Source organism: Pteropus alecto, unplaced genomic scaffold (assembly GCF_000325575.1).
Source record: "Pteropus alecto unplaced genomic scaffold, ASM32557v1 scaffold71, whole genome shotgun sequence".
In the NCBI taxonomy this organism is placed as follows: domain Eukaryota; kingdom Metazoa; phylum Chordata; class Mammalia; order Chiroptera; family Pteropodidae; genus Pteropus; species Pteropus alecto.
This window is the reverse complement of record NW_006433024.1, coordinates 5179697-5193253: the sequence shown is the minus strand read 5'-3', so window position 1 is coordinate 5193253 and position 13557 is coordinate 5179697. Positions and strand designations below refer to the sequence as shown.

Below are 13557 nucleotides of genomic sequence, written 5' to 3'. Positions count from 1 at the left end.
TGACTGATAGCTCAATGATGGCTAAACAACATAAAGAATTTTTTTTTAAGTTAATGAGTTGAAATTAGTTATTTAAAATTTCACTCAGTAAGGGAAAGAAACATCTATACTATATCTTAATATCTTCATCTTCTGGAATAAGCCACTTTCCTTATTCGACATGGATGTAAGATGACTATTTATAATATAGATAGTGATTTCACAATATTATTGAAAAGATAATCTTAGTATTTTCGAGTTATCTAAAGGAAGAAGCAACCCTAAGGATCATAAAGGAATGTATTCTCATAAGACATGTGCCTCTTAGAGAAGGATGGGAAAAGAAAAATGTATCCCCATCCACTGAATGATGGCAGGGACTGGTTGTATTTTGACACCTGATTCTTGTGAAAAAAAAAAATTGTCTAAAGGCATAATGGTGTGTCTCTGATGAGTGGATGTGTGTAGAAGAGTGCCTAAGCGTAGTCAGAGTCTCTTTAATGTGGCATCCAGCTGTGTGTCAGGCCTGTGTTACCTAAGCCTTCGGTGTCAACATTTGGTTGCCAATACTTGTCCCACCACATCTTCCTGTAACTAAATCTTCACTGCTGTATTGTTAATATTATTTAAAGTCTTTGGTCTTTCTTTATAGGGAATTAAGTTTATTATTAATGACATGTTCTACTCCATTTCTGCGAATAAATTTTCACCAGGAATGGTAATGAGTCGATTCAGGTAAGCTGATCTGTCTTCTCCTGAAAACAGCAAGTGTTAGGTCAAGGTTTCATGGAGTTGTCTACCTTCAAGACATGACAGAATTGAAAACACATCTGGCCTTTCATCTGACTGGCATAGGGTATTGTTCTCCTTCTTATGTCAGGTGCCTTCCTAAAAACTTTATAAATACTAGTGGAATGGATGAAGAAAAGAAGGAATGGTATGAATAAACTTACCCTTCATAAGTTGAACAAGAAAAGAGAGCTCACCTTGCTCTGCTTTGTCAGCAGAGATTAAGGTTACAGAAGTGGGAGCCTGCGATTCACTCTCAACTGACTGGAAGAGCGAGGTAGACTGGCTCAAGGTCTTTGAGTAAGCATAGCTCTGGACCAGACAAGGCAGGGATCTCCGAGATGGTTTTAACGAAGTTTCTTTTGCTATCTCACTCTTGCTTAAATTCATACCTGAAAATCCAAATTGGTGAGTGTTAGCAATAAGAAATAATCAGCAGAAGTTAATAAATAATTTTAATTCTTGTGATATATGTTTCTGGAAACTACTCTTGAAAAGGACCATTTAGGAATTAGAATTGAGTTAGTTTTGTTCATATTTTGTCAAGGGAAATGTTTAGAGATTTTTGTCAAATAGTTCTCAGAAATAAACAGTTCTTCTTCTAGTTTGATCTTTCACCATTTAAAAAGGTTCTGTATAAAAGAGACAAGATGTTTAAGTTCATTTGGGTCATTATGAGAACAATGACTTTAATTATCTTTGGATAAAACTAACCATTTAGGTTTTCAAGAAGAAAAATAAATAAAACCTGATTCATAAACATTCAAATTAATATTACTAAAAGAAGTCCTTCATTCTATATCCTAGACTCCCTTAAACATATACATAAATGCATTAATGGAGACCAAGAAGCTGGAAAGAGATGACATAGTATATTACTAGCTAGCAGGCAGGGGTCAAGAGAGAGCATTCCTATGCTGAGGGAAACAGTCTCTCCCCTCATTCAGAGAAGGCTGATCTGCTAGAATGCACCTCAACAAGACTCTGACTCCATAAGTGGAAGCCCCAGCAACTGTATGCTACAGCAAGGATGACCCCACTAACCTGTCCCCATGCACTGCCATCCCTGATATCAATCTCAGGTCATTCCTCATCCCCAAACTCTAATCCTCAAATATCTCTGGTCACTGCCATTTCTGACAGCATCTCCTACCCAGACTGTGTCACTATGTCCCTGGAAACATGTCAAACATCGGAAAACCCACTTAATTTCATCCTCAGGTTTCTCTATAGGTAATCCGTTTTCTTTCCTAATCTCACCCAAACCTGCACTACACCATGGATTTATTGAAGAATAATTGACAAATACAGTTTTATAACTTTAAAGTATACAATATGATGATTTGATATACAGTAGTCTCTCCCTTCTCTGAAGTTTTGCTTACCACGGTTTGTTACCTGAGGTCTGAAAATATCAAATGAAAAATTCCAGAAATAAATGATTCATAAGTTTTAAGTTGCCTGCCATTCTGAATATTGTGTTAAAACCTCACAAATCCCACTGTGGCCTACCAGAGATATCAATCACCTCTTTGTCTAGAGTGTACAAGATAAAGAGATCACATTCATATAACCTTTATTACAGTATATTGTTATACTTGTTCTATTTTACTAGCAATTGTTGTTAATCTCTTACTGCATTTAATGTATAAATTAAACTTTATCACAGGTATGTATATATAGGAAAAAAGTAAGGTTCAGTACTGTTTATAATTTCAGGCATCCTCTGGGGTCTCTGAATGCATCCTCCATGCATAAGGGGGAGACTATTGTACATATACAGTGTGGAAGGAGTACAGAGATCAGGATAATTAACACATACATCACCTCACATAGTAAACTCTTTTTTCGTGTGGTAAAAATGATTATCGACCATCAACAACTTTCAAATATACTGTACCATATTAATAACCAGTCACCATGCTGTACCTTCGGTCCTCAAAAATTATTCCCCTTATAACTGAAAGTTTGTATTCTTTCACCTTCATCTCCCCATTTTTCTTCATCTTTCCTCTCCAAACAAACAAACAAACAAACAAGAAAATACAACTTTAAAATTCCTCTATTTAGGCTATTCCTCTATTCTTCTTTGTTGTCATTTTCATTTATTACTTCCAGGTTATTTCCCACCATTCATGAAAAATTTAGCTTCTAAGTCACTTCTCTCTTGCTATTTTCTGCTTAATACCTATCATTCTCATCCATAGTATATATTTTATTTATTGACTCTATTTTTGTATACATCACTAGATTGCAAGCTCCATGGGACACTGATTTTTCTTTTATTTACTGCATTGTCTTCAGCGTCTAAACAGTTTTTGGCTCATGACAGTCAACGAATGTTTGTTTAATGCAAGGTATTAGAATGTGATACCGTGTACTCCTTAAGGGCAGATTTATGTCATAACTTCTTTGTATCTCTACCACCAACTGCCAATGCCTGGTGCATAAGGGGTATTCAGAGAATGTTTGGAGAATATTTGGTTATTACTCAGCTCTTTCAAGAACCTCATTGTATTCAGTAAGTCTATAAAGAGATCTTTATGGGCCCAACTTCAAAAACAAAGGAACTAGGTCAACGATGTGATTTTCAAATAACTTAGCACTGTAAGGTGTTGTTTTAGAAAAATAGTTGTCACATTTCCCCATTTCATTTTACTTTGGTAGAAGATAACTTTTACAAAGCTGCTTGATCCTGAAGTACTGTCTAAAAAGAGAGTACTGAAACCTAAGTTGAGAAGCTGGATATGCAAAGTCCATATGATGTGAATAAAATCATGGATTCCCCTCACTTCAGCGTTGGGTTTGGGCTTCATGCCACATTAGGATAAAGAGACTTCTGTGTGCTTATTACACTTCAGGCTTTGGGGTTGGTGAATTTTTTAAAAATTGTTTATTATTGTTAATTATGCCTATAGCACCTGGTGTTCCTAGGTGGTCTCCCATCCAAGTACTAACCAGGCCCGACCTTGCTTAGCTTCCGAGATCAGACATTGGGCTTGTTCAGGGTGGCATGGTCATAGACCATGGACCATGGCCCCACTAGGTCATCCACGTCTGGTGAATTTTTTAAAAATTCTTTTTGGCAAATATTTATTTTATGCAAGTAAATGCCTCAACACATTTTCATTGTAAATGTTTTTAGTTATAGAGGTAAATAGAATAAAAAAATAAAAACATTTTTGCTCTGATTCCAAAATTCTAATCTCTTCCCTAAATGCAACAAATGCTATCACTTTCCTGCTCTTTGTCTACATAATTCTATACATAAGGAGGTCCATAAAATAGTTTTCTTACACAAATGGGATCAGCCAGTACGACACATTACACATTTGCCCACAGAATATGCCTTGAATATTTTTTTCTGTATAGATCTACCCTAGCCTTTTTACACTATTGCATTATATTCCATAGTATGTATAAACCATAATTTACTGTTCATTCCCTTGTCAATGGAAATTTAATTACTTTTCAGTATTTCACTTTAAAAATAATACTACGATTATTCTGGCATATGCCTTTTCTTGCATATTATAGCATTCTTGCATATGCTTTTTTGTACACACTGGGTATTTTTCCAAAAGGAAACATTTAGATGCACAACTGCTAGTTGGAAAGACCTGAATATTTTTCATTTAGATAAATAAAGCCAAACTGCCCTCCTTAAAAGCTTTGTCTTTTCTCACTTCTAAAAATAGTAGAAGATGAAATCCATTTACTTATACCTTGGCCAGCTCTAGAGCATATCAACTGTTTTAATACCGAACAAAATTAAAAAAATGAAAACCACCAACAAACAAAATACAAAAAATGTTTTAATTTTCATGTTACAGATTGAGCATGTTTTCATATATTTCTTAGACAACTATGATCTTAAGTGACTAAGATATTTTATAGTTTCTCTGCTGTTGTTTTTCTTATTATTTATAGGTAGTGTATGTATAGCATATATTACATGTAATATATGTTTATGTTTATTTAATTTTCCAACAATCTTACAAGGCAGATATTGTTATTTCTATTAGCTATGGGGAAACTGAGACTTAGAGAGGAGAGGTTACATGCTTTACATCACAGTGACAGGTAAAGAGAAGAATATAAAACTACTTATATTCTAAGTAGTTTTTAGTGCTCAAACCATAACATCATAAATTTGTTTGAAACTCCTGAACACCATCCAGTCACTTCGAAATTCACAGATACTGAAATGTAAATAGCAAAGTCCATACCAATAGAAGCTAAAACACAGAAGGAACATAGCTGGAGACACATCAGCTCCTACTACTCTCCTTATTTGTCTGTCCATATGCAGATCTTCTATATTAAAGTAAATTTTGAATGCAGTAATTGGAAAGTGAAAAGGATAATGCAAGTGCATCAGTACATCGAGTACTCAATTAATGAAACGTTTGCCATGTAGTTACTTGTGTCAATTTCATTTTTTAAGACCGTACAATCTGGGTCATAATAGGTATGGACAAGAGGTGAAGACAGATGAAAGATACATTTTCAATAATTATATTTATTATAGAACAAAAACATTTAAATTTCACTCACATTTTTCAGGTCAATAATGTTTTGCTACTTAATTTTATAATCTGTTCATGAATTAACTACAAGTTTCTAAGGCACTCTTCAAATGCATAAATTCTAATAAAGACAAGCACAGATACCAATGCAATGCCCTTTAGGACAAAATGGGAACCCTGAAAAGAAGTAATAAGATAGTTTTTTGAAATAAGTTCTACAGAACTAAGACATGGTTGAATAGAAAAAAATCAGATAAACCTAGGGTTGGAGATTTTATCTTTCTGTTTTATAAGACTATGTATTCATTTATTTTTCACATTAATTCTTAGTGTGCAAATAAAATGAGAACTAGAAAGGGATGCAAGAAAGAATTTTGAATTGACTAGAAGAATAATACTCTGTCAGCTTTCTAGGATTCTGTAATGACAAAGAAAGAAAATACTACTTTGAAGATGAATTCCCCAAGGTCCACTGAAATCCTACTAAAACATCATAAATCTCCTGTGGTTAAGAACAACTAGCATTTTCTATACTACATTCAAGGCATAGCATAGGACAAATCTATCCTAGAAAGTTTTTATGCCTATGAATCTTTTTGTAATGTGGTCTGATACTTTTATTTAAGAGACACTGATATAGAATATTAAATGGTAAGCTTTCTATTTCTGGGTCCTGGTTGAGAACAGCCTTTTACTCTAGCAGAACATATGAGTAAAAGAATAAATAATCGATCCTTTGGTGGAGACGGGGAAGGTGCACAGATGGAAGAGAGTGATAGTTGATGGTAAAGGTGATGAACTGAGACAGAAGAGCCCTGGCCCCTGGGACCCTGAAAAAATGGTCTCGATAGAAACCGTAGAATACTATTCATCTCAACCCACTGATCCCAGCATGTAGCTTCAAAAAGCAGCAACTTCTACATTTCCCTTTCAACTCTTTTTTGGGTAAAAAATGACTACCCTATTGGTAGATATTATTCTATAAACCAATATGGGGTGTGACTAACTTAATTATGCTCACCAATGCTGTCAGTCATTTTATTCATTACTGTATTCACCTAGTCATTGAACAGTTATTAGTTGGGCCCTTGTTCTCTGCAGGCACTCTGCTGACACTGGGTACAGACTGGTGAGAAAGGTAGACACATAATTCCTACCTTTACAGGACTTCCATCCTAGTAGAGAATTAGAAAATCAAAGAAATGTGCATATATACATAAATTGTCTGAAATGCTATTACAATATAGGCATTGTCATATAATGGAGAATAATAAAGGGGACCTCCTTCAAAAAATGGTCAGGGATATTTGCTAGGCCAAAAAATGAAAAAGAACCTAACAAACAGAAAGATGTTTATATATGTATGTGTTATTTATATGTGTGTATGTTTTGGGGAGTTTTTTTAGGCAAAAATAATAATATGCATGAAAGCCATGAGGCAGAAATATTGCAATGTATTTACAGGTCTGAAAAAAACAATTTGTTTGCATCGTAATGAAAGGAGCTATAGTTGCAGTCCAGGTGGGAGATAAATATTAGCTACTATGATTTGAGGAGTTACAATAGATATGTATGTTTATTTGCCCTTTATTTTTCACAGATTTGTCTGTCTTATGTCCTTTTATTAAATAACCGCTTTTGCCAAAATTCATAAAATATTTTTAAATAATGTCCACTTCAAATGAAACAGCGAATGTTAAGAAATTTACTTACTCAAGGTCATGAATCTAGCAACTGGCAGAACTGAACATTAAAGCTATTGGATTCCAAAGCTCATGATCTTTTCAGAAAGCTCCATGGCTCCTCATGAACGCCAATCCCAAATAGTTTATTACCATGGTTTGGCTTGGTATAAATGTCACACAAATTTTAAGCACCGCAGAGCTAAAGTAAATCCCAGGACCAGTAATTAATTCTATATCCGGAATCTTAGTGAACTGTGGAATATATTTTAATGAAAAATAAACATGTACTGCTTGATACATATCAACAAGAAATGTTTACCCACCATCTATCAAATTATAGTTCTTCTATATCATAAAAATAATAGATACAAATAATATATAATCTGCTATGAGTTTACATTGTATGTCACTGAGTTACACAAAATATCATTTAATATTTTTAAGATTACTTTTTATTCATTATTTTCTATCATTTATTTAGAAATTCCAAATAATTCTTGAGTTCTTTCTCTGAGTCAGGCTTTAACTCAGGGTTAGATGTAAAATGGTGCTCACTCACAGAAGAGGTAGATACAGAGGACTATAAAAAAACTAACTTTCTGGTTTAGGTTTTGGTTGTCAAGGATTGTATTTAGGTGAATGAAATTACAGAATATTTGAGGAACTTCTATGTATATGTGCTCCAAGAAAATAGACCTTTATGTGTAAAACACAGCAGCCGATTGAACAAGGATTTATGACATCAGTGCCCAAGAAACTGAGAGATAGTGGGTTCCATATACACTTTCAAAGAAGATGAAAATCCCATCGTAAATGCAAACCCTCTACCAACACAAGAAATAGGGGAATTTCATGCAAACTGACTGGGGTGCTAATGGAAGGACCCAGATAGGAACGAAACTTCATCCTGAGCTGCATACCTAATTACAGTCTCTAACAGTGCTCATGAATATTCTTTCTTCCATATGCCATCTAATTCTTTTGTGTTTGGAAATCATGGGAGCACCGATGGAATACAGTCTTGTTAGGACAAGCATCACAAATAACCGTAAGCAGTTAGTTATCCTTTTAAAATAACTTCCAGGTATAGAGTTCTGGTCAAGATGGCAGAGTAGGTAAATGGTGTGCTTGCTCCTCCGATGACCACATTAAAATTACAACTAAATTATAGAACGATCAACCAGGAGAAACACCTGAAGTCTAGCTTAACAGAAATCTATAAGTGAGGGTATAAAAAAGAAGCCACGTCAAGACTGAAAGAAAAGTTAAAAAAAAATAACTTTTTATACTTGTGTGAGGGCTGAGAAACTCAGAAAGGATAGCTCATTCTTATATTTTATCAGAAATTATGTTATTTTTTTAAAACTCCATGATATTACCAAGAAACAAAAAGAAGGTAAATAAATAAATGAATGAATGAATGAATGAATGAATGAATGAAAAAAATAACCTCTTCATAACCTTTGAGGCCTTGGACTTTATCCTCCAATTAATGCACCCCAGGTCTCCTTCATGCAGAAGCGGGTAATTGACTTTTTGATGGAAAGACTGACAATTACTTTGGTGGAATCAAGTATGATCATCAGAGAAATTCTGACAGTTTAGTTTTCATTCTATCCTCTGTATCTGAAATGCATGCCCCTTCACAGGTTCCTACTATGATCAATTGTGACCCAAACCATCTGTTTGAATTCTCCACTGGAAAGGGCAAGGTACTTTTAGCATTTCAATTCACCATAAAGTTCACATTCACATAGATATATAGTACATGGCTATAGAGTTTAACAAAAATGTTTGTTGGTTTTTATAGTACTACCATGACCACTGATAGATTTCAAAAGCATCTCCTTGGTTCTGAATACTTTGAAGGAAGATCTGAAAATAAAACTTTTAAATACCTTGGAGTTATTATTATGGAAACCACATTGGTGCTTCTTGCATCAAACTCAAGGTGCTTTTTGTGTATGTATAAGGGGGCAAAATGGAACTCCTAAACATCCTTACATGCCTCATGGAAATGAAAACAAACCTTGAGTTTGGATTAGGATATAACAAAGTCTTTTGGTAGATCTGACAAGCTGAAAAGCTATAATGTTTACACTATTGCCAAGAGCAGCACAGGCTGGTCCACTCTGAAGAGCTCAAAAATGGCATTTGGATTTTGGCTAAAGTGAATGCACCTAGCGAAGGAATCTGTATTACACCCTGTTCCTGAAGTGTACTGAAGACTCCCACTGATTCTCTCACAGGTCTGTGAAGGCATTTTGAAAAACTGAAAATCCGATCCAATCTCTTCCAACCACAACACTGTTATTAGTAAGACCAATAACTTAACTAGAAGCAATTTTGCCAATGTGTAGATTCGGAACCCAAATACAAGCGTGACTAGTCTAGCCAGTACTGCATCAGGACACACCTGTCCTGTATTTTTAGCCTGCTATGAACATTTGTAACCATAGAACTTCTCTTTTTTGGCCACTTGCTGCTGTTGTTCTTATTTACAGGTTTCTCCACAGTGTGCCAAAGACTGGAAATTTCTACATCTGTTTTTGAACATAATTTGATATTTTATAATTGAAAGCCCATTTGAAAAGCTTAGGAATGGGGAAAAAAAATTACTACACTCCTGCTAGAAAAGCAAACAGAAAAAATAGTATTGATTCTGGATATTTTTTAACAGACTCAGGATGAAAAAAAATTTAGCTTTCACTATGGTTATTTTTAAAAAAGTTCATTTAAAAAAAAAGAAATGATATGTTAAAGATAGTATATATTATTATTAATTATTGTTATGTTTAATTATTGTTTGTATTGCTAATAACAAATTTAGTCACCTATTATTTATCAGATACTCTTCTCACTGATAATTATTTTATAGAAGTCAGAATTTGAGTTTTAATTTAATATCATTTGACCTTCATTTTTTTAAAATCATATTTTTAAAATCATGGTTTAAATTCATCAGGAAGATTATGTTGCTCTTGAAGTTTTGAGATCAATAAAATCTAAGCTGCTTTGTGCCAGCATTTTCATCATTAGAAATACCATACGTATTTTCAGGGGTAACCCATGTGCTTGTTTTTTTTTCCATTTTGCACATTTATTTTTTAATTTACGAAGAATAAATTAACATTTTTGGTGTACATTTCTTTGTGTTTTGTTTTACACAAACATAGATTCTTATAACCACTCTATAGACAGGGTACAGAAAAATTACAACATTCCAAATAATTTCCTCATCTTATTCATTTGTGTTCAGGTTCCCCCTTAACTCCTGACAATCAATGATCTGTTCTTTGTACAAATATATATATATATTTGCCTTTTCTAGAATGAAGCAAAAATGGAACCATACATTATATAACTTTCAAGATTAGGTTCTTTCACTTAGCAACATGCATTTGAGAATCACCCATGTTTTTTTAAGTGTCAAGAATGTATTCCTTTTTATTATTAAGTAGTAACTCTATTGTGTGGCTATCCTACAATTGGATTATCCATTCATCCACAGGACATTGGATTGTGTTCAGTTTTTGTGTTATGAATAATGCTAGTATAAACATTCATAGAGAGGTTTTAAGTTCTCACAAATATATAAAAGTGGGCTTGCTGGGTCATAGATAAGTGCATATTTAACTTTTAGAGAACCGCCAATTTTTTTTCAAAAGTGGCTGTACCACCACCAATATATGAGAGAGTTCCTGGTGCACCTTATACTTTCCAATAGGATTTTTGTTAATGTTGTTAGATATTCTACTAGTCATATAGTGACAACACATAGTAGCTTTAATTTGCATTTCCCAGATGACTGATGATATTGAGCATCTCTACATGTATCTTTTGCCATTCATATATTTCCTTTGGTGAAGTCTCTGTTCAAATATTTTGTCCAGTTTTTAATCGGTTTCTTTTTTTATTAACTTTTATATATTCTAGAGGTAAATTATTCATTGTAAATATTTTATTCCAGTCTGTGATTTGCCTTTTCATCTTAACAGTGTCCTTTACAGAGCAAAGCTTTTATGTGCAATGAAGTAAAATTTATGGATTGTGCTTTTGGTGTTGTATCTAAGAAATCATTGCCTAATCCAAGATTATGAATACTTTGTCTTAGGTTTCTACACTTATTTATCTGACATTTATGTCTACCATATATTTCAAATCAATTTTTAATAAATAAGCATGAGGCGTGGAACAGTAATCATATTTGGTATATGGCTGTCTACTTGTTCCAGCTAGTTCAACTATTTGTTGAAAAGATTGACTTTATCCATTTAATAGCTATTGTACCATTGTACCATTATTTCTTAGATATAATACACTCAGCAAAGCCAACTATTTCACCTAGAAATTTTAGGCCTAGACCTTAGTTAGAAAAAATAAAACACACTGTGGTTTTGTTGGAATGTGTCTTCTCTGCGTATCTTTCTCATGAATCTATTTTGAGATCTGAAAATAAATCTCCCGGGTCTCAGCTAAATCTTTGTCTTAACACAAGAAATGCCTACAAATCTTCAGTAATTCTATGATCACATTATTTGTCTAGTTCAATAGCATTACTGGAACTTATTTACTGAACAGATATAAGAACATTCAAATAATGTTTAAGAGAGAACAAAAAAGTGCTTTAAAATACATAAATAAATAAATAAAAATATTTAAAGTAGAGAAGAATATGTTTAGAATATCTAGAACAAGGCCACTTGTTATGTAAAATGGAAGTTAATAAGAAAACAATTGCCAATCTATACAAAAGCAATGCTGAGCACTTCAATCACTACATCAAAGCTGAAAACAGTAAGAAATTTAAGAATAATTCATTAAATTCACTCAAAGTCTAATGTCAAAAACCTCACAGGAGTTTCATTGCCTTCTAATTTTCTTTTAAAAGCTGTATGAATATAAATGTTCTAATCTTGTCACTATAGAATGAATAATGTATTTTAAATTGACAGACTGACATTATAGAAAAGAATGCTTTCAAAATCACTCACATTGTGCAGAGATTTAATGACCATTCAAACATAGAGAAAAAGAGAACACGTGCCTGCCTTTATTTCTGTTTTTCAAGGAATCATTGGTCCTGGGTAGGTTTTCTTCCAAAGTGCCACACAAAAGAACAAAGAAATGCTCCTGAATTTTCTGTTCTGTTTTTGAATGGGAAATGGACTGATGAATAAAGAAGTGCCACTTTTTTTTTTTTTTCCCCCAATGGAAACAATGAAAAGCAAAGAAATGCAAAGTTAAAGATTCAAAAGACAGGAGCCCACTAGCTGTTTGGTCTTTTTTAGCAGAAACTGTAGCCATAATTCCTGATTCAGATATGCATTTTCAGTGAAAGTTACTTTCTTTTTAGGTTACTGACTGGATTATAGGTCCTTTGCGGTCAAAGAGACAGCAGTGAGCAAACAGATGACACTGGAATCTGTATAGATCACAAACGCAGTTCAGGGCATAGCACTGAAACTCTGAATGTAGCATCTTCCTTTAGAATTGAAAAGGTCTTCCTGAGTATACACTGTAATGTAAATGAACAGGTTTAGATGAGACTCTCATTTCCAAAGGGAATACCATCTTCTGAAATTTCTAGCAGGTCTGGTATATGGTAGGTTTCCATATGCCAATGGGTACAATGGCCTTAGGGCAGTTCTAGGAATATTCAGAAGCTCTGAAACTGATGCTAGGTAGACCTGGGAAGATAGAGTGATTCTCATCCACTTCCAAAGGACACACACACACACGCACACACTCACACACTCACATATACTCTAATTGATATTTGGTATCGTGGCTATTTCTTCATGGCCACAAGTGTGTGAGATGGGGTTAGAAGCTTGGTTTCAGAATGAAAGAAGTCACTCCTCTAAGTCATAAATAATTTTCCCCAAATCAAAACAAATAAATTGGTCAGATCATAATGGTTATGGCCAATTCTGAGGAAGAGTAGTGCATATTACTGAAAAGAAAAAGGATCCCAAATCAGGGGATGACTCTAACATTAAATATGGATTAACTTCCAAATTCTGGACAATTTTAATTCAATGTTGTAATACTCTATGGTTTTCAGTTAACTTTTGTCATCCTGTTCCTAAAAGAAGTCTCAAGGCCTTTATTTCAAACTTTATTCATTTATTTTTGTCTCTACTTCAAACTCTTTTCAAGTTCTTTAAGTCTGCCACTGAGAAGCTGCCAATAAATGCTATAACCTCAAAAAGCTATAACCTCAGTTTGTATATTTTTATAGACTTGGGCAGGAGACATTGTGTGTAAATTCTCTCCATCAACCCAATCTCTTTGTTCTGTTTTTAAAGAAAATAACATCATCATCATCAACAACAAAAAAAACCTCAAAAATTTTAAATTGATGAAAGGAGTAAAAAAATATAGTTTATGGCATTAGTGTTCTGGGATTGTTACAATACTCCTCCTAAAGTCAGCAGTTAGTTTCATATTAAATTTATTTTAAATAAAATTTAACTGGTTCTCCAGCATATTTAAATAGATTGAGTTTATGATATTTCTACATATGGGTTAAAATAATATGATTTTTCTGCAAAAATAAAAATAGTATAGTG

At 33.6% G+C, this 13557-nt stretch overlaps 1 protein-coding gene and 1 pseudogene across 1 annotated transcript in view; both read right to left on the bottom strand.

Moving 5' to 3' along the window:
• ANO3 (anoctamin 3) overlaps positions 1 to 13557 on the bottom strand; it is a 330657-nt gene that overhangs the window by 153739 nt on the left and 163361 nt on the right. The window contains exon 3 of the mRNA XM_006908142.2: positions 966 to 1160. Within this exon, the coding sequence (XP_006908204.2) occupies positions 966 to 1160 (195 nt within the window). The remainder of the gene's footprint in view (positions 1 to 965; positions 1161 to 13557) is intronic.
• LOC112476704 lies at positions 3678 to 3793 on the bottom strand (annotated as a pseudogene).